We start from the raw sequence: 18,585 nt of genomic DNA, 5'->3' as shown, positions 1-18,585 counted from the left end.
TGAAAATCCTGCAATCACCCAAGCCACCCCCCCCCCCCCCCCCCTTCCCTCCGACACGGACACGGAGCTATCGCCGCTCCCCTTTTTATTGTTAAGCATCTATTTCCTTCGGGTGTCTTGTCTTTTAATTTTCCCCTTACCATTTCCGTACTTTTTCAATAGCTGCCGTGACCCGTTTGATGCCATCCTTTGCCCTGCTCCTGGTCTCGGCCCGCACCGATCTGCGGGACATGCTGTGTGTGTATGTGTGTTTCTGTGTGTGAGTTCCTGTGTTTCTGTGTGTGAGTTCCTGTGTTTCTGTGTGTGTGTGTGTTTCTGTGTGTGAGTTCCTGTGTTTCTGTGTGTGTTTTTGTTTGGCAGAGTCTGAGGGAAGAAGCGCCGGCACCAAGAATGAGCGACCGAGCGGACAGACGGGCGAAAGCAACGGTCAGAGTGTAATATACGACATTTCGGGTCGAGACCCTTCTCAGACTAAGTCTGGGGAAAGAGGAACAAGAGATATAGACGGTACCAAGGACAAATAAATGGAAGATATGCCTATATCTCCCGTTTCCCTTCCCCTTGATCGTCAGTCTGAAGAAGGGTCTCGACCAAAAATGTCACCTATTCCGCGTTTTATCGTTGCCTTTGTCCGTCTGCCCACACGTTCGCTCTTAAAACAAAGTGCCTGAAGAAGGGTCTTGGCCCGAAACGCCAACCATTCCTTCTCTCCAGAGATGCTGCCTGGCCCGCTGAGTAACTCCACCATTTTGTCTTTACCTTCTTTCTAAAAACAAACCCTGGTCCCGCAATGTTTAAAAACACACCCCCAAAAACGTTTGGCTGGGGGCAGGTATATGCAGTGGATTATTTACACCCACACTTCAAGAAAAAAAATCTCATTGTGGGATGGGTTTTATTTAAAACAAAAGACAATACCGCGTTAACAGGAGTGACACTCCTCAACCTTTGCTGGGTTTCCAACTTTCCAGAGTTAGGGAGGGGGCGGAGAGAGATAAATTATACAAAATAGGTAACAAAAAATGTTTACACCCAGCTAAGACAGGCACAGTTAGGCAGCTTGTAGTCTACTTACACTTCATGTCATGCTAAGACGGCTGTTGACGAACACAAAGGTTTTTTTTTTGCAGCATTCGGGGTCCCCCCCCCCCCCCTCCACCCGTCCGGGAAAATGAAAGTGACATCGCCCAGTACCTCAGCAGATCAGACAGTATTTCTAAAGAGAAGGAATAGGTGATATTTCGGGTCGACCTTTTCCATAGCTGAAAAGGGTCATTGCAGCTAACGAAAATGTAGACCTGAAATCTCACCTATTCCTTCCCTCCACAGTTGCTGCCTGATCCGCTGAGTTACTCCTGCCTTTTGTGTCTGTCTTCGTTATAAACCAGCACCTACAGTTCCTCCCTGTAGAAGGAATGTGCCGTTTTAACTGAACGTATAATTGAAGTCGAGTCGGGTCAAAGATAGGGTCGGATTACTAAAATGGCGTTGCGTACTTCCAGTCAGTCCATTGGATTTTGCAGGAGTGGACGATCTTGCTCCGTTCTAGGATGTTTGCCTTAGATTCTCTTCCCTCTACACATGCGGCCTGACCCACTGAGTTCCTCCACCACTTTAGAGGGAATGGAGAGACGATGTTTTGAAGGTACATAAAAATGCTGGAGAAACTCAGCGGGTGCAGCAGCATCTATGGAGCGAAGGAAATAGACAATGTTTCGGGCCGAAACCATTCTTCAGACTGATGGGGAGAAGAAAGGAAAAAGGAGGAGGAGCCAGAGGCCTGAGAGAGAGCTAGGAAGGGGAGGAGACAGCAAGGGCTTACAGAATTGGGAGAATTCAATGTTCATGCCACCGGGATGCAGACTCCCCAAGTGGAATATGAGATGCTGTTCCTCCAATTCCGTCCAGTGGTGCTCATTCTGGCCATGGAGGAGGCCCAGGACAGAGAGGTCGGATATGGAATGGGAGGGGGAGTTGAAGTGCTGAGCCACCGGGAGGTCAGGTTCGTTAATGCGGACCGAACGGAGGTGTTCGGCGAAATGATCGCCAAGCCTACGCTTGGTCTCACCCGTGTAGATCAGCTGACATCTAGAGCAGCGGATGCAATATATGAGGTTGGAGGAGATGCAGGTGAACCTCTGTCGCACCTGGAACAACGTTTAGAGTCGGAGCCCTTCTTCAGACTGATTGGAGAGGGTGGGGGAAAGAAGCTGGAAAAGAGAGATGGGGGCAGGATAAAGCCTGGCAAGTGATAGGTGGACACAAAATGCTGGAGTAACTCAGCGGGACCGGCAGCATCTCTAGAGAGAAGGGATGGGTGACGTTTCAGGTTGAGACCCTTCTTCAGAAGTGATAGGTGGATAAAGGTGAAGGAGACACAAAAAACTGCAGATGCTGGAATCCTGCATCGAACACAATTTAGTTAGATGCACATAATCTCTTGCCCAGAGTGAGGGAATCGAGGGTCAGACGACATGGGTTCAAGGTGAAGGGAAAATATTCAATAGGAATCTGAGGGGTAACTTTTGGGTGGGTGTATGGAACAAGCTGCCAGAGGAGGTAGTTAAGGCAGGGACTATCCCAACGTTTAAGAAACAGTTGGACAGGTACATGGATAGGACGAGTTTGGGGGGGATATGGACCAAACACAGGCAGGTGGGACTAGTGTAGCTGGGACATGTTGGTCGGTGTGGGCAGTTGAGCCGAAGGGCCTGTTTCCACGCTGGATCACTCTATGACTCTGACACAAAGTGCTGCAGTAACTCAGCGGGTCAGGCAGCATCTGTGGAGAACATGGATAGGTGACGTTTCACAGAGTGCTGGAGTAACTCAGCGGGTCAGGCAGCATCTGTGGAGAACATGGATAGGTGACATTTCGGGTCGGGACCCTTCTTCAGACTGACACTATGTTAACAGATGAGGGGGTGATCGGCAGATGAGTGAAGTAAGTGACAGAGGCGAGAGAAAATAAGGAGATAAAAGGGTGTGAGATAAGGAGAGAGGAATGTATATGTGCAGCTTTAAGGGACATTGGTCAGGTAGCATTTGGAGTATTGCATACAGTTCTGGTCACTCCATTACAGGACTGATGTGGAGGCTTTGGGGAAGGTGCAGAGATGGTCAACCAGAATGGTTTAAAATCAAGGAACTGCAGATGCTGGTTTTCAAAAAAGGACACAAAATGCTGGAGTAACTTAACGGGACGGGCACCATCTCTGGAGAGAAGGAATGTGTGATTTTTCGGGTCGAGACTGAAGAAGGGTCTCGACCAGAGCATTGCCCATCCCTTCCAGCATTTTGTGTCTACCTAAACAGCGCCTAACCATGTTGCGGTGTGCCAGCAGGCTGGAGGTGTGGGCAAAGGCCTTGCCATACAGCGGGCAGGTGAAGGGGCGCTGGCTGATGTGCAGTCGCCGGTGCTCCAGCAGGTGGTCAAGGCGGGTGAAGCCCTTACCACAGGATGGGCAGGTGAAGGGAAACTCAACGCTGAAGGTACACCTGTGCTGCCACAGGCTGGACATGTGTGTAAAACCCTTGCCACACTCAGCGCACACAAAGGGTCTCCCTCCTATGTGTATCCGCTGGTTCTCCCGCAGTCTCCGTATGCTCTTGAAACGCTTGCTGCAGTGGGAGCAGCCGCTCGCCGGCGTGGGCCCGCCGGTGCTGCCGCAACTCCCGCGAGCTGTCAAAAGCCTCACCGCAGTACAGGCAGTCGTAGGGCTGGCCACTGGTGTGCACGTGCTGGTGAGACACGGTTTGGGAGGCTATGGCAAAGCCCTCTCTACACACCAGTCTGCGGATGGGACGGTCGCCGGCGTGCACCCGCTGGTGGGACAGCAGCCTGGTGGAGCTGGTGAAGCCCTTGCCGCATTGGGTGCAGGTGTAGGGCCGCTCGCCGTGTGTGGGTGCGCTGGTGCTCGAGCAGGTTGCTGGACTGGGTGAAGCCCTTTCCGCACTGAGCGCAGGTATAGGGACGCTCTCCGGTGTGGGTGCGCTGGTGATACAACAGGTTGCTGGAGTGGGTGAAGCCCTTGCCGCACTGGGTGCAGGTGAAGGGCCGCTCACCAGTGTGGATGCGCTGGTGCACCAGCAGGTTGCTGGAGCGGGTGAAGCCCTTGCCGCAGTTGCTGCAGGTGTAGGGCCGCTCCCCGGTGTGTAGGCGCCTGTGCACCTTCAGGCGTGTGCATGACTTGAAGCCTTTGCCGCAGTCGGAGCAGGTGAAGGACCGCTCACTGCTGTGTACCCGCTGGTGCACCTGCAGGCTCGACGACTGGGTAAAGGTCTTGCCGCATGTGGAGCAGTCAAAGGGGCGTTCTCCCGTGTGCACCCGCCGGTGGGCCTCCAGCAGGCTTGGGAACTGCCAGGCCTTGCCACACACGTCACACTCATAACGTTTCTCCTTGTTCTGCCCCGCCATGTGAAGTTCAGTCCCTCGAAGATCAGCCCGCACCGAGCAGATGGGGGGGGGGGGCTCACCGGCACCCTGGCCGCCCTCACAGCAACGGCTCCTAAACCCTGCAGGAGGGGAACACAGCGCGTCAACAAGCTGCCAAACAGGACATTACTAACATGTGAACATTACTGGTGCTTGAAGGGGGGAGCGGGGAGGGGGAGGATGGGGACGGTAAGGTAGAGGGTAGTGGGAGGAGCCGGGGGGGTGAATGGGGTTGATAGGAGGGGGGAAAGGTGATGAGGAGGCAAGGGGGGGAAATGGGGAAGGAGAATGAGGATGGTGGAAGTGAGGGGAGGGGGAGAAGGGAGTGGGGGTTATGAGGGGAGAGCAGGGGGGGAGAGGGAGTTTAGTGATGGGGTGAGGAGGGTGGGAGGAGGAGAAGGGAGCGGAGTTATGAGGGGAGAGTGGGGGGGATATGGAGTTGAGTGAGGGGGTGAGAGGAGGTGTAAGTGGAGAAGGGAGGGGTGAGAAAGCAAGTGGGAGAAGGGGGGGCTGCATGACCAGCACGCTGACGTCACCGCCAATCCGAGGGGGACTACCGTACACGCACCCTGCCATTGCGCCGAGTCACGTGGGGGCGGCATGCGTCATGGGAAGAAGGTCACACCGTGCTGGAGTCACTCAGCGGGTCGGGCAGCTTCTGTGGAGAGAGGGAATACGTGACATTTCGGGTTGAGACCGTTTTTCAGTCTGATGGGAGGTACAGAGATAAGGAAGTGTAAGGAGTGAAAACAGGACAAAGGGTGTGGAGTTCAAGGAAAATGTAGAATAGATCATTGTTAGTTGGCAGAAGGTAACAGGCAGTAGGTGCAGGAGTAGGCCATTCAGCCCTTCGAACCAGCACCACCAAATCATCATGGCTGATCATCCAGAATCTAAGTACCCCGTTCCTACTTTTTCCCCACATTCATTGATTCCATTAACCTTAGAGCCAAATCTAACTTGAAAATCTAGTCTTGAAAACATCCAGTGAATAAGTGAAGGTACACAAAATTGCTGGAGAAACTCAGCGGGTGCAGCAGCATCTATGGAACGAAGGAAATAGGTGACATTTCGTGCCGACTGCACCAGCCCAGGTCATAGGTCACTCGCTATAAACATCCTCGCCGGCTGTGCTGCTGTGTGGGTGCAGGTCTGCGTTTCACCCATGGTTGGGCCCGCGTCTCCGGCACTGGGGGTGCTGTTGAGTTGCTGCTGGGCCGTCCCCGTCCCCTCCGGCAGTGGCGGCCCCGGGCTTGCAGCCGGCGTAGGAAGAAGGCCCGGACTCCAGCTTAGCTCTGCCTGTCGCGCCGGGTTGGTCGGCAGCCCTGGACTGGTGGGGCACCGGCCCCGGACTTGCAGCCAGCGCGTTGGAGGGGGAGGGGGGGAAGCTGGCTCCGGCTCGGCTCTGCTCCAGCTCCCAGGGGCCTATTCCTGGGCAGGCCGGGGACCATCGGCTGTGCTTCTCGCGTTGTCCAGTGGCTACCGGTTGGTCACCTCGGTGCCGGCATGGGCCGAGTGCCGGTCATTGGTAGGGATGCGCACGGTATGCTGCCGTGGCTCAGCGGGTCAGGCAACATCTCTGGAGAAGGGCCTCGATCCGAAACGGCACCCATTCCTTTCTCGGGGGATGCTGCCTGTCCCGCTGAGTTGCTGCAGCGTTTTGTGCCCCCCGTTGATGGCTGGTGTCTGGGGGAGTTGGCCGGCGGCCGCTGGGTGGGGTGGCGAGTGCGGCTGGCGGTCCCCGGCTAGTCGGGGAATGGCTTCCTCGGGAGTTGGAGCGGGATTGGGCTGGGGTTTGCGCTTCTCCGCGTTGGCTGTGGGCCTGGGGCACCGCTGCTCCGGGCCGGTATCCCGTCCGTCCTGGGTCACCCCGGACATCTCCGGCTACCCCCCTGGCGTGGATGGGACACACGGGTGGACGGGGACGGTCCAGTGTCAGTTCGGTTGCTGCTTGCTGCGTTTGGGACCCGGGTTGGATCCTGGCTGCGTATGAGGTGCGGGTCTGTATGCGCGCAGCAGCCGAGAATGTCTTTCCCCGTCACACACTCGCATCTGCCCCCTCTCTCTCGCGCTGTTACACCCCGCTCTCCCGCTACCTGGTATCCCCGCTCCTCAGATTAAAAATATTTTTACACATAAATTATGAATAATGATAAGAATTTATACACAGATTACACAGCCAGCTTTTTCTTTATAGCAAATGACCTTTGACAAATCAATGATTACCTGCAATTTTCGGAATATCAAACTCTCTTATTGGCCTCCACTGCCCTCTGAGGTAGAGAATTCCACAGATTCACAACTCTCTGTGTGAATGGCGGAGCAGACTTGTTGGGCCTAATTTAGCTCCTATCACTTGTGACCTTATACAGGGAGAAACCTTGTCTCCGCGCTGGAGTCACACAAGTCATGCACTCAACGTTATTCCCTTCATCCGTATCCGTACACTGCGGACGGATCGATTGTAATCATGTGTTGTCCATCAGCTTTTCATTCGTGACAATAAACTAAACTCAACCCTCCTGCCGCCAGGGGGCGATGCGGCCAGCTGACCATAGACGCTGCACTGCGGCCTCCCACCGACAGGGGGCGCGGCCGACAGGGACGGTGCACCGCGGTCCATCGCCGTTAGGGGGCGCTACAGTCGGTGGACCAGAGATGCTGCACCGCGACCATCAACCAAAAGGGGGCGCTTCTTCTTCTCCTTGCGAGTGAAACATAAACCAAAGGAATAGTTATATCTCAAGCCGGTTTTGAGCAGCCAGGTTGTTGTCTCTGTTGGCGTCAATGTCTGCCTGCCAGGCCCTGACACAGCTCCATTTGGTGGGTGGTAGAGCGGGACCCCAGAGATGACATGGTTGGCTGTCTGTTGTTCTGCTCCACATTCACAGGCTGGGCTCTGTCGGAGGGAGCCCCCATCTCCACATGCTGGCATTGAAACGCCCAACTCCAGTACCAAGTCTGTTCAGCTTCACCCATGCTCCTCTGGGGAGCTCAGACCGTGGACAGCTTTTATCTGGTGAAGAGGTGTAACTGTGTAACGGAGATGAGGTTGCCTTCCACTCCTGTGACCACTTAGAAACATAGAAAATAGATGGAGGAGTAGGCCATTCGGCCCTTCGAGCCTGCACCGCCATTCAATATGATCATGGCTGATCATCCAACTCAGTATCCTGTACCTGCCTTCTCTCCATACCACCTGTTCCCTTTAGCCACAAGGGCCACATCTAACTCCCTCTTAAATATTGCCAATGAACTGGCCTCAACTACCTTCTGTGCAAGAGAATTCCACAGATTCACCACTCTGTGTGAAAAATGTTTTTCTCATCTCGGTCCTAAAAGACTTCCCCCTTATCCTTAAATTATGACCCCTTGTTCTGGACTTCCCCAACATCAGGAACAATCTTCCTGCATCTAGCCTGTCCAACCACTTAAGAAGTTTGTACGTTTCTATAAGATCCCCCCTCAATCTTCTAAATTCTAGTGAGTACAAGCCGAGTCTATCCAGTCTTTCTTCATATGAAAGTCCTGCCATCACAGGAATCAGTCTGGTGAACTTTATCTATATTACCTCTATGGCAAGAATGTCTTTCCTCAGATTAGGAGACCAAAACTGTATGCAATACTCCAGGTGTGGTCTCACCAAGACCCTGTACAACTGCAGTAGAACCCTGCTCCTATACACAAATCCCTTTGCTATGAATACCATTCGCTTTCTTCACTGCCTGCTGCACCTGCATGCCTACTTTCAATGACTGGTATACCATGACACCCAGGTCTCGTTGCATCTCCCCTTTTCCTAATCGGCCACCATTCAGATAATAGTCTACTTTCCTGTTCTTGCTACCAAAGTGGATAACCTCACATTTATCCACATTATACTGCATCTGCCATGCATTTGCCCACTCACCCAACCTATCCATGTCACCTTGCAGCCTCCTAGCATCCTCCTCAAAGCTAACACTGCCCCCCAGCTTCGTGTAATCTGCAAACTTGAGGTTGTTGCATTCAATTCCCTCGTCCAAATCATTAATATATATTGTAAATAGCTGGGGTCCCAACACTGAGCTTTGCGGTACCCCACTAGTCACTGCCTGCCATTGTGAAAGGACCCGTTTACTCCTACTCTTTGTTTCATGCCTGCCAGCCAGTTCTCTATCCACGTCAATACTGAACCCCCAATACTGTTTCCTTTAAGTTTGCATACTAATCTCTTATGTGGGACCTTGTCGAAAGCCTTCTGAAAGTCCAGATGTAACACATCCACTGGTTCTCCCTTATCCACTCTACTAGTTACATCCTCGAAAAAGTCTGTAAGATTCGTCAGACACGACTTCCCTTTCATAAATCCATGCTGACTTTGTCCAATGATTTCACCACTTTCCAAATGTGCTGCTATCTCATCTTTAATAACTGACTAGCATTTTCCCCCACTACCGATGTTAGACTAACTGGTCTATTATTCCCCATTTTCTCTCTCCCTCCTTTTTTTTTAAAGTGGGGTTACATTAGCTACCCTCCAATCCTCAGGAACCACTCCAGAATCGAAAGAGTTTTGACAAATTATCCACTATTTCTGGGGCTACTTCCTTTAGTACTCTGGGATGCAGCCTATCTGGCCCTGGGGGATTTATCGCCCTTTAATCCATTCAATTTATCTAACATCACTTCCCGACTAACCTGGATTTCACTCAGTTCCTTCATCTCATTTGATACCCGGTCCCCTGCTATTTCCGGCAGATTATTTATGTCTTCCTTAGTGAAGACAGAACCATTCAAAGTAGTCATTCAATTAGTCTGCCATGTCCTTGTTCCCTATGATCAATTCACCTGTTTCTGACTGTTCGACCTACATTTGTTTTAACTAATCTTTTTCTCGTCACATATCTACAAAAACGTTTGCAGTCAGTTTTTATGTTCCCTGCCAATGTTCTTTCATAATCTATTTTCATTTTTCCTAATTAAGCCCTTTGTCCTCCTCTGCTGGACTCTGAATTTCTCCCAGCCGCAGGTAGGCTGCTTTTTCTGGCTAATTTGTATGCTTCATCTTTTGTTTTGATACTATCCCTGATTTCCCTTGTTATCCACGGGTGCACTACCTTCCCTGATTTATTCTTTTGCCAAACTGGGATGAACAATTGTTGTAGTTCATCCATGCAGTCTTTAAATGCCTTCCATTGCATATCCACCGTCAACCCTTTAAGAATCAACTGCCAGTCTATCTTTGCCAATTCACTCATACCCTCAAAGGTCTCTGCTCTCTACTGATAGCCTGATGGAGGATGTGATCTGGGTCCATGGCACAACGAGATAGTGCCAGAGTTGCTGCTTGCCTTTGGATCCCTGCAGGCGGAATGCCTACAAGTATAGGGAGCTGCTCGACTGGAGTAGGTTGAAGGCACCCAGTGATGGTTTGCAAGGTGCTGTTCAGGCTCGTGTCTACCAGGCTAGTATGTCTACGTCTACTCCATACGGGTGCGCAGTACTCAGCTGGGGCATACACAAGGCAAGGTGTGAAGAGTTAATGGGCTGGCTTCCCAACTTGTCCCTGCCAGGCGTTGGATGAGGCCACAACGTGCCATGACCTTGTCGCGGAGACCAGCCAGGTGTTGACGAAATGTAAGCGACCTGTCCCGCTTTACGCCGAGGTAAGTGGGTGTTTGTTGAAAGTCCAAGCGCCTGTTGGAGATACAGCAAGGAAACAGGCCCTTCGGCCCACCGAGTCCGCGCCGACTAGTGATTGCCCACACACAAACACTATCCGACACACACTAGGAACAATTTACATGTGGACAAAGCCAATTAACCTACAAACCTGCAAGTCTTTGGAGTGTGGGAGGAAACCGGAGGCCCGGAAAAACCCACGCAGGTCACGGGGAGAACTTGCAAACTCTGCACAGACAGCTGGTACATGTACAGTCTTTCCACCGACTGGATAGCACACAATCTCCCTTGGTACATGTGACAGTAAACTAAACTACATATGATGAAGGAATTGGTCGACTGCGCTTATATTCACTGGAATTTAGAAGGATGAAAGGGCATCTCATAGAAACGTGTAAAATTCTTTAGGGTTTGGACAGGCTAGATGCAGGAAAAATGTTCCCGATGTTGGCAGAGTCCAGAACCAGGGCAACACACAATTTAAGAATAAGGGGTCGGCCATTTAGGACTGAGATGAGGAGAACATTTTCCACCCAGAGTTGTGAATCTGTGGGATTCTCTGCCTCAGAAGGCAGTGGAGGCCAATTCTCTGGATGCTTTCACAAGAGAGTTAGATTTAGCTCTTGGGGCTAACGGAATCAAGGGATATGGGGAGAAAGCAGGAATGGGGAACTGATTGTGGATGATCAGCCATGATCATATTGAATTGCAGTGCTGGCTGGAAGGGCTGAATGGTCTACTCCTGCACCTATTTTCTATGTTTCTAAGTGTGTGGCAAGGAACTGTAGATGCTGGTTTAAAATTGAAGATAGACACAAAATGCTGGAGTAACTCAGCGGATCAGGCAGCATCTTTGGAGAACGTGGATAGGTACAAAGTGATGGAGTAACTCAGCGGGTCAGGCAGCATCTCTGGAGAACGTGGACAGGTACAAACTGCTGGAGTAACTCAGCGGGTCAGGCAGCATCTCTGGAGAACGTGGACAGGTACAAAGTGCTGGAGTAACTCAGCGGGTCAGGCAGCATCTCTGGAGAACGTGGACAGGTACAAAGTGATGGAGTAACTCAGCGGGACTGGCAGCATCTCTGGAGAGAAGGAATGGGTCACATCTCAGGTCGAGGCCCTTTTCCAGAATGATCCATGCACCTGTCCATCTTCCCCCCCCCTCTCACCTTAAACCCATGTCCTCTGATCCTCGATTCCCCTACTCTGGGCAAGAGACTCTGTGCATCTACCCGATCTATTCCTCTCATGATTTTACAAAACCCGTGATCTCCTTTGATGTCTCCTTTTCACACCTAACACTTTCTTATCTCTGTATCTCCCTCTCTCCTGACATCAGTCTGGAGAAGGGTCTGGAGTCAAAACGTCACCCATTCCTTCTCTCCAGAGATGCTGCCTGTCTCGCTGATTTACTCCAGCACTTTGTACCTGTCCACGTTCTCCAGAGATGCTGCCTGACCCGCTGAGTTACTGCAGCACTTTGTACCTGTCCACGTTCTCCAGAAATGGTGCCTCACCTGCTGAGTTACTCAAGCACTTTGCATCTATTTTTGTTGTAAACCAGCAAATGCAGTTCCTTCCCACACAACTCTCTGCGATTACTTGTGGATCTTGGACGGAGCTGTTCCTAAACCGTGCTGTGATTCATCCCGATAAAATTATTTATATTGGGGGGGGGGGGGGGGGGAGAGGGAGTGGAAGGGGTTGAGGGGAGAGGGGGGAGTGAGGGGGAGAACTTCCCAAAAACTTAATCTGCAAGTCAATAAACAACACGTGCAAGAGTAGCCCATTCGGCCCTTCCAGCCAGCACCGCCATTCACTGTCATCATGGCTGATCATCCACAATCAGTACCCCGTTCCTGCCTTCTCCCCATATCCCCTGACTCCGCTATCTTTAAGAGCCCTATCTAGCTCTCTCTTGAAAGTATCCAGAGAACCTGCCTCCACAGCCCTCTGAAGCAGAGAATTTCACAGATTCACAACTCTCTGTGAGGAAAAAGTGTTTCCTCATCTCCGTTCTAAATGGACGACCCCTTATTCTTAAACTGCGTCACCCTTGATTCTGGACTACCCCAACATCAGGAACATGTTTCCTACCTCTAGAGTGCCCAAACCCCTAATAATCTTATAGGTTTCAATAAGATCCCCTCTCATCCTTCTAAATTCCAGAGTATACAAGCCCAGCCATTCCATTCTATCAACATACGACAGTCCCACCACCCCGGAATTAACCTTGTGAATCTACGCTGCATCCGTCAATAGCAAGAATGTCCATCCTCAAATTTGGAGACCAAAACTGCACACAATACTCCAGGTGTGGTCTCCCTAGAGCCCTGTACAACTGCAGAAGGACCTCTTTGCTCCTATATTTGATTCCTCTTGTTATAAAGGCCAACATGCCATTCGCTGTCTTCACTGCCTGCTGTACCTGCGTGCTTACTTTCAATGACTGATGAACAAGGACCCCCAGATCCTGTTGTACTTCCCCTTTTCCCAACTTGACACCATTCAGATAGTAATCTGCCTTCCTGTTTTTGCTGCCAAAGTGGATAACTTCACATTTATCAACATTAAACTGCATCTGCCCACTCCCCCAACCTGTCCAAGTCACCTTGCATTCGCATAGCATCCTCCTCACAGTTCACACTGCCACCTAACTTAGTGTAATCTGCAAATTTGCTAATGTTACTTGTTTCCAAAATCAGGGACGTAATGTTGAGGCTCTATAAGGTGCTGGTCCTGCCGCATTCGGAGTATATGAGAGCAATTTTGGGCCCCATTTCTGAGGAAGGATGTGCCGGCTCTGGAGAGGGTCCCGAGGAGGTTCACGCCAACAAATCCCAGAAATGAGAGGGTTAACATACGATGAGCGTTTGTCAATAGACAATAGGTGCAGGAGGAGGCCATTCGGCCCCTCGAGCCAGCACTGCCATTCAATGTAATCATGGCTGATCATCCCCAATTAATATCCCGTTCCTACCTTCTCCCCATATCCCCTGACTCCGCTATCTTTAAGAGCCCTATCTAACTCTCTCTTGAAAGCATCCAGAGAACCTGCCTCCACGACCCTCTGAGGCAGAGAATTCCACAGACTCACAACTCTCTTTGAGAAAAAGTGTTTCCTCGTCTCCATAATAAATGTTTTACTCCTTATTCTTAAACTGTGGCCCCTGGTTCTGGACTTCCCCAACATCGGGAACATGTTTCCTGCCTCTAGCGTGTCCAAACCCTTAACTATTTTATATGTTTCAATGAGATACCCTCTCGTCCTTCTAAACTCCTAAATGTACAAGCCCAGCTGCTCCATTCTCTCAGCATATGACAGTCCTGCCATCCCGGGAATTAACCTTGTAAACCTACGCTGCACTCCCTCAATAGCAAGAATACCCTTCCTCAAATTAGGGGACCAAAACTACACACAATACTCCAGGTGTGGTCTCACTAGGTCTCTGTGCAACTGCAGAAGGACCTCTTTGCTCCTATATTCAATTCATCTTGTTATAAAGGCCAACATGCCATTCGCTTTCTTCACTGCCTGCGGTACCTGCATGCTTACTTTCAGTGACTGATGAACAAGGAGCCCCAGATCCCGTTGTACTTCCCCTTTTCCCAACTTGACGCCATTTAGATAGTAATCTGCCTTCCTGCTTTTGCTACCAAAGTGTATAACTTCACATTTATCCGCGTTAAACTTCATTTGCCATGCATCTGCCCGCTCACCCAACCTGTCCAAGTCACCCTGCATTCTCATAGCATCCTCCTCACAGTTCACACTGCCATCCAGCTTTGTGTCATCTGTAAATTTGCTAATGTTACTTTGAATCCCTTCATCCAAATCATTGATGTATATTGTAAATAGCTGTGGTCCCAGCACCAAGCCTTCCGGTACCACATGAGTCACTGCCTGCCATTCTGAAAGGGACCCGTTAATCCCTACTCTTTGGTTCCTGTCTGCCAAGCACCTCTCTATCCATGTCAGCACTCTACCCCCAATACCATGTGCCCTAATTTTACCCATTAATCTCCTATGTGGGACCTTATCAAATGCTTTCTGAAAGTCCAGGTACACTACATCCACTGGCTCTCCCTTGTCCATTTTCCTAGTTACATCTTCAAAAATTTCCAGAAGATTAGTCAAGCATGATTTCCCCTTCGTAAATCCATGCTGACTCGGACCACTTGACAGTGAGCTGGACTGGAAGAGTCATATGGAGGCGGTGTACAGGAAGGGACAAAGTAGACTGTATTTTTTAAGGAGGCTAAAGTCATTTAATATCTGTCAACCCCTACTGTGCAGTGTCTACCATTCAGTGGTGGCCAGTGCTCTGTTTTTTGCTGTGGCCTGTTGGGGAGAAGGCGCCCGAATAGCGGACAAAAACAGACTGGATAAGCTGATCAGGAAGGCCGGCTCAGTGGTTGGGGCAGAGCAACTAACGGTCAAGCAGGTGGCAGAGGCCAGAACTCTGAAAAAACTAGGCTCAATAATGACCAACCCCACTCACCCACTCCACGCCCTGAAGGTGATCAAGTGCAGCATCTTCAGTCAGAGACTGATTGCACCAATGTGCAAAACGGAGAGACATAGGAAGTCTTGTATACCAGCTGCTATAAGGTTTTATAATGCACAAAAATTTTAACTTATTATGTATTGAAGATATCTGTTGAAATGTGTGGTGTTATGTCTGTCTTGAAGCTGTTGTGGCACTGTAATTTCCTGTAAAGGATTATTAAAGGTTATTCTATTCTATTATTCTATTCTACCAATCCTGTTACTGCTATCCAAATGTTCGGCTATCTCATCTTTTATAATTGACTCCAGCATCTTCCCCACCACCACTCAGGCTAACTGGCCTATAATTCCCTGTTTTCTCTCTCCTGCCTTTCTTAAAAAGTGGGATAACATTAGCTACCCTCCAATCCCCAGGAACTGATCCCGAGTCTATAGAACAGTGGAAAATTATCACCAATGCATCCACGATTTCTAGAGCCACTTCCTTAAGTACCCTGGGATGCAGACCATCAGGCCCTGGGGATTTATCAGCCTCAGTCCCATCAGTCTATCCAACACCATTTCCTGCCTAATGTGGATATCCTTCAGTTCCTCTGTCACCTCAGATCCTCTGGCCACTACTATATCAGGAAGATTGTTTGTGTCCCCCTTAGAGGAGACAGATCCAAAGTACCTGTTCAACTCATCTGCCATTTCCTTGTTCCCCATAATAGATTCACCTTTTCGGTCATTAAGGGTCCAACTTTGGTCTTAACTAATTTTTTTCCTCTTCACATTCCTAAAGAAGCTTTTACTATCCTGCTTTATATTCTTGGCTAGCTTACCTTTGTACCTCATCTTTTCTCCCCGTATAGTCTTTTTGGTTATCTTCTGATGTACTTTAAACATTACCCAATCCTCTTGCTACCCGCTCATCTTTGCTACGTTGTACTTTGTCGCTATGATCAACAATCGGCGCTGGGCTTATACTCGCTGGAGAACGGGGGGGTGGGGGGGGGGGGGACCTCATTGCAACTTTAGCGACCAGTTAAAGGCCTGGATAGAGTGGCTGTGGAGAGGATGTTTCCACTAGTGGGAGAGTCTAGGACCACAGGGCACAGCCTCAGAATTAATGGAAGAATATAAGGAGAAATTTATTTAGGCAGAGATAGGTAGATTAATTGTTGATTGGTGGCAGGGGTTATGGGGAAAAGGCAGGTGGATGGGGTTAGGAGAGAGAGATAGATCAGCCAGGAAAGGAGGAGAGGGAGAGGTGGGAGAAGGGGTTTGAACTTACGTAGACGTGATTGTACGGAATCGTTCTTGCCCAGCGGGATCCCAGATCTACAGCTTCACCTTCTCCCCATTAACATCGACCGTCCGAATCTTGAAATCCGCTCCGATAGTAATGATGTAGCTACCTGAGAGGGGGAGAGAGAGGTATTCAGTCAGTATTCAGTATTTACTTTAATGTCATTTTAACTAATGTCATTCACAGAAGAAACAAAAAATTGTTTATCAACCAGTTCCCGTCAGTGCAGTTAATAAAAACAGAATAAATACATATAGATTTAAAATTAAAATTAACATATCTAAAATAGGCCTAATAATTGAAATATAACAGACATTCAGACCGAACAGTGGCTTTGCTTTGACAGGTGCCTAGCTGTCAAAGTATGGGCGAGGTTAGATGTGTTGGTGTATGATATATGGGAGGGAAAGAGGGGGAGCGAGGGGGACGGAGAGACAGACACAGAGACAGAGACAGAGACAGAGAGAGAGATAGGGAGAGAGGCGGGGGAGAGAGCGAGAGAGAGGGAGAGACAGACAGAGAGGGAGAGAGGGAGAGAGGGAGAGAGGGAGACAGGGAGACAGAGACAGACAGAGGGAGAGGGAGACATAGGGAGAGGGAGACATAGGGAGAGGGAGACAGAGAGGGAGAGGGAGACAGATACAGACAGAGACAGACAGAGACAGAGAGACAGAGACACAGAATCGATACAGAGAGACAGAGAGAAAGAGACAGAGAGACAGAGACAGAAAGGGGAGAGGGGAGAGAGGAGAGAGAGAGAGAGAGAGACAGCGAGAGGAAGAGATGTTCAAACATTTCGGGAAACAGCCACCTGTGCTCTCCCTCTCTCCATTTCTCTCTCCCTCCATCCTTCTGTCCCCACCTCTCTCTCCCTCCCTCCCCTCTCTCTCCTTCTCTTTTCCTCCCTCCATCTCCCATTCCCTCTTCTCCCACACTCACTCTCACTCTGTCTCTGTCTCTGTCTCTGTCTCTGTCGCCGACGATCAGCAGCTTGAACCAAAGATATTTGTCTTGAACAGATGACCCTGGCCCCGACCCGACCCACCCGGACTGCGTCAGCACGTACACCCTGAAACGTCACCGCGTACACATTCACCCTGCGACGTCAGCGCGCACAGCCACCCGACGTCAGCGCGTTTCGCGGACTACGCTTGCTCCTTCAGGTGAGGGAAGGAGATGGAAGGAGGGAGGGAGAGGGTAGATAGAGAGAGGGAGAAGGAGGGGAGGAGAGGTTAGATAGAGAGGGGGGGAGAGGGAGAGATTAGAGGGGGAGATGGAGAGAGAGAGAGAGGGGAGAGAGAGGAGAGGATAGAGAGAAGAGGAGAGAGAGGAGGAGGAGAGAGAGAGAGAGGGGAGGAGGGGAGAGAGAGGGTAGGAAGGAGAGGGGGGAGAAGGAGGGAGAGGTTAGAGAGAGGGAGGGGAGAGAGGAGAGAAGTAGATAGAGAGAGGGAGGAGAGAGGAGAGGGAGATAGAGAGGGGGAGAGGGAGAGGAGAGGAGAGATAGAGAAGGGGAAGGAAGGAGAGAGAGGAGGGAGATAGAGAGAGGGGAAGGGAGATGAGGGGGGAGAGGGGTAGATAGAGGAGGGGGAGAGGAGAGGGGAGAGAGAGGAGAGAGGAGGAGAGGGAGAGAGGGAGGGGGAGAGAGAGGGAAGAAGAGGGAGAGGAGAGAGAGAGGGAGAGAGAGAGAGAGAGAGAGAGAGAGAGAGAGAGAGAGAGAGGGAGAGAGAGAGAGGGAGAAGGAGAGAGAGAGAGAGAGAGGGAGAGAGAGAGAGAGAGAGAGAGAGAGAGAGAGAGAGAGAGAGAGAGAGAGAGAGAGAGAGAGGAGGGGAGAGGGAGAGAGAGAGAGAGTAGAGAGAGGAGAGAGAGAGGGAGAGAGAGAGAGAGAAGGAGAGGGAGAGAGAGAGAGAGAGGGATAAGGGGGAGAGGGAAGGAGGGAGAGAAGGGGGTAGAGAGAGAGAGGGGGAAAGGGGGGGGCGAGAAGAGAGGGGGGGGGAGAGGAGAGAGGGAGAGAGGAGGGGGAGGAGAGGAGAGAGAGAGGAAGAGGAGGAGGGAGAGGGAGAAAGGAGAGGAGAGAGGGAGAGAGGAGAGGGAGGAGGAGGGAGAGGGAGGAGAGAGAGAGGGGAAGGAAAGGAGAGCGAGGAGGAGAGAACGGGGAGAGAGCGAAGGGGAGAGAGAATGGGGAGAGAGAGAGAATGTGGAGCGCGATAAGGGGGAGAGAGAGAGGGGGAAGGGAAGAGAGAGGGTAGATAGAGAGAGGGGGATGAGGAGGAGAAGGGAGAGGAGGAGAGAGGGGAGGGAGGGAGGTAGATAGAGAGAGGGAGGGAGAGAGGGTAGATAGAGAGAGGAGGGAAGAGAGAGGAGGAGATAGAGGAGAGAAGAGGGAGAAGAGGGAGGGAGAGGGAGAGAAGAGGGGGAGAGGGGAGGAGAGGAGAGAGGGGGAGAGGAGAGGGAGGGAGAGGAGAAAAAGAGAAAGGAGGGAGGGAGAGGAAAAAGGAGAGAGAGGGGGAAGGAGGGAGAGGGTAGAAAGAGAGGGGAAGGAGAGAGAAAGGGATAGGGAGAGAGGAGGGAGAGAGGAGGGAGAGAGGGAAAGGAGAGAGAAGAGGGAGGAAAGAGAGGAAGAGAGGAAGGAGAGGAAGAAGAAGGAGGGAGGAGGGGAGGAGAAGGAGGGGGAAAGGAGAGGGG

The 18,585-nt window shown here is 50.9% G+C and overlaps 1 protein-coding gene across 4 annotated transcripts; it reads right to left on the bottom strand.

Moving 5' to 3' along the window:
- Positions 1-876: 876 nt before the first annotated feature.
- On the bottom strand, positions 877-16,965 carry LOC129715162 (zinc finger protein 239-like). Of its 4 annotated transcripts, none has more exons than XM_055665030.1 (4): positions 16,849-16,965; positions 15,889-16,012; positions 5,004-5,093; positions 877-4,515 (listed from the first exon to the last, which is right to left on the bottom strand). In XM_055665030.1, the coding sequence occupies exons 3-4, from the start codon at positions 5,035-5,037 to the stop codon at positions 3,782-3,784; spliced, it is 768 nt and encodes a 255-aa protein (XP_055521005.1). In that variant the 5' UTR covers positions 5,038-5,093; positions 15,889-16,012; positions 16,849-16,965; the 3' UTR covers positions 877-3,781. The 4 variants fall into 4 exon arrangements, with proteins under 4 accessions (XP_055521005.1, XP_055521004.1, XP_055521007.1 ...); XM_055665029.1 differs by having other exon boundaries at positions 16,843-16,933; XM_055665032.1 differs by lacking the exon at positions 5,004-5,093 and having other exon boundaries at positions 16,843-16,933.
- Positions 16,966-18,585: the final 1,620 nt, after the last annotated feature.

Source organism: Leucoraja erinacea, unplaced genomic scaffold (assembly GCF_028641065.1).
Source record: "Leucoraja erinacea ecotype New England unplaced genomic scaffold, Leri_hhj_1 Leri_1040S, whole genome shotgun sequence".
NCBI lineage: Eukaryota > Metazoa > Chordata > Chondrichthyes > Rajiformes > Rajidae > Leucoraja > Leucoraja erinaceus.
Note: the sequence above shows the minus strand (reverse complement) of the source record. Positions and strands in the feature narration are given on the sequence as shown.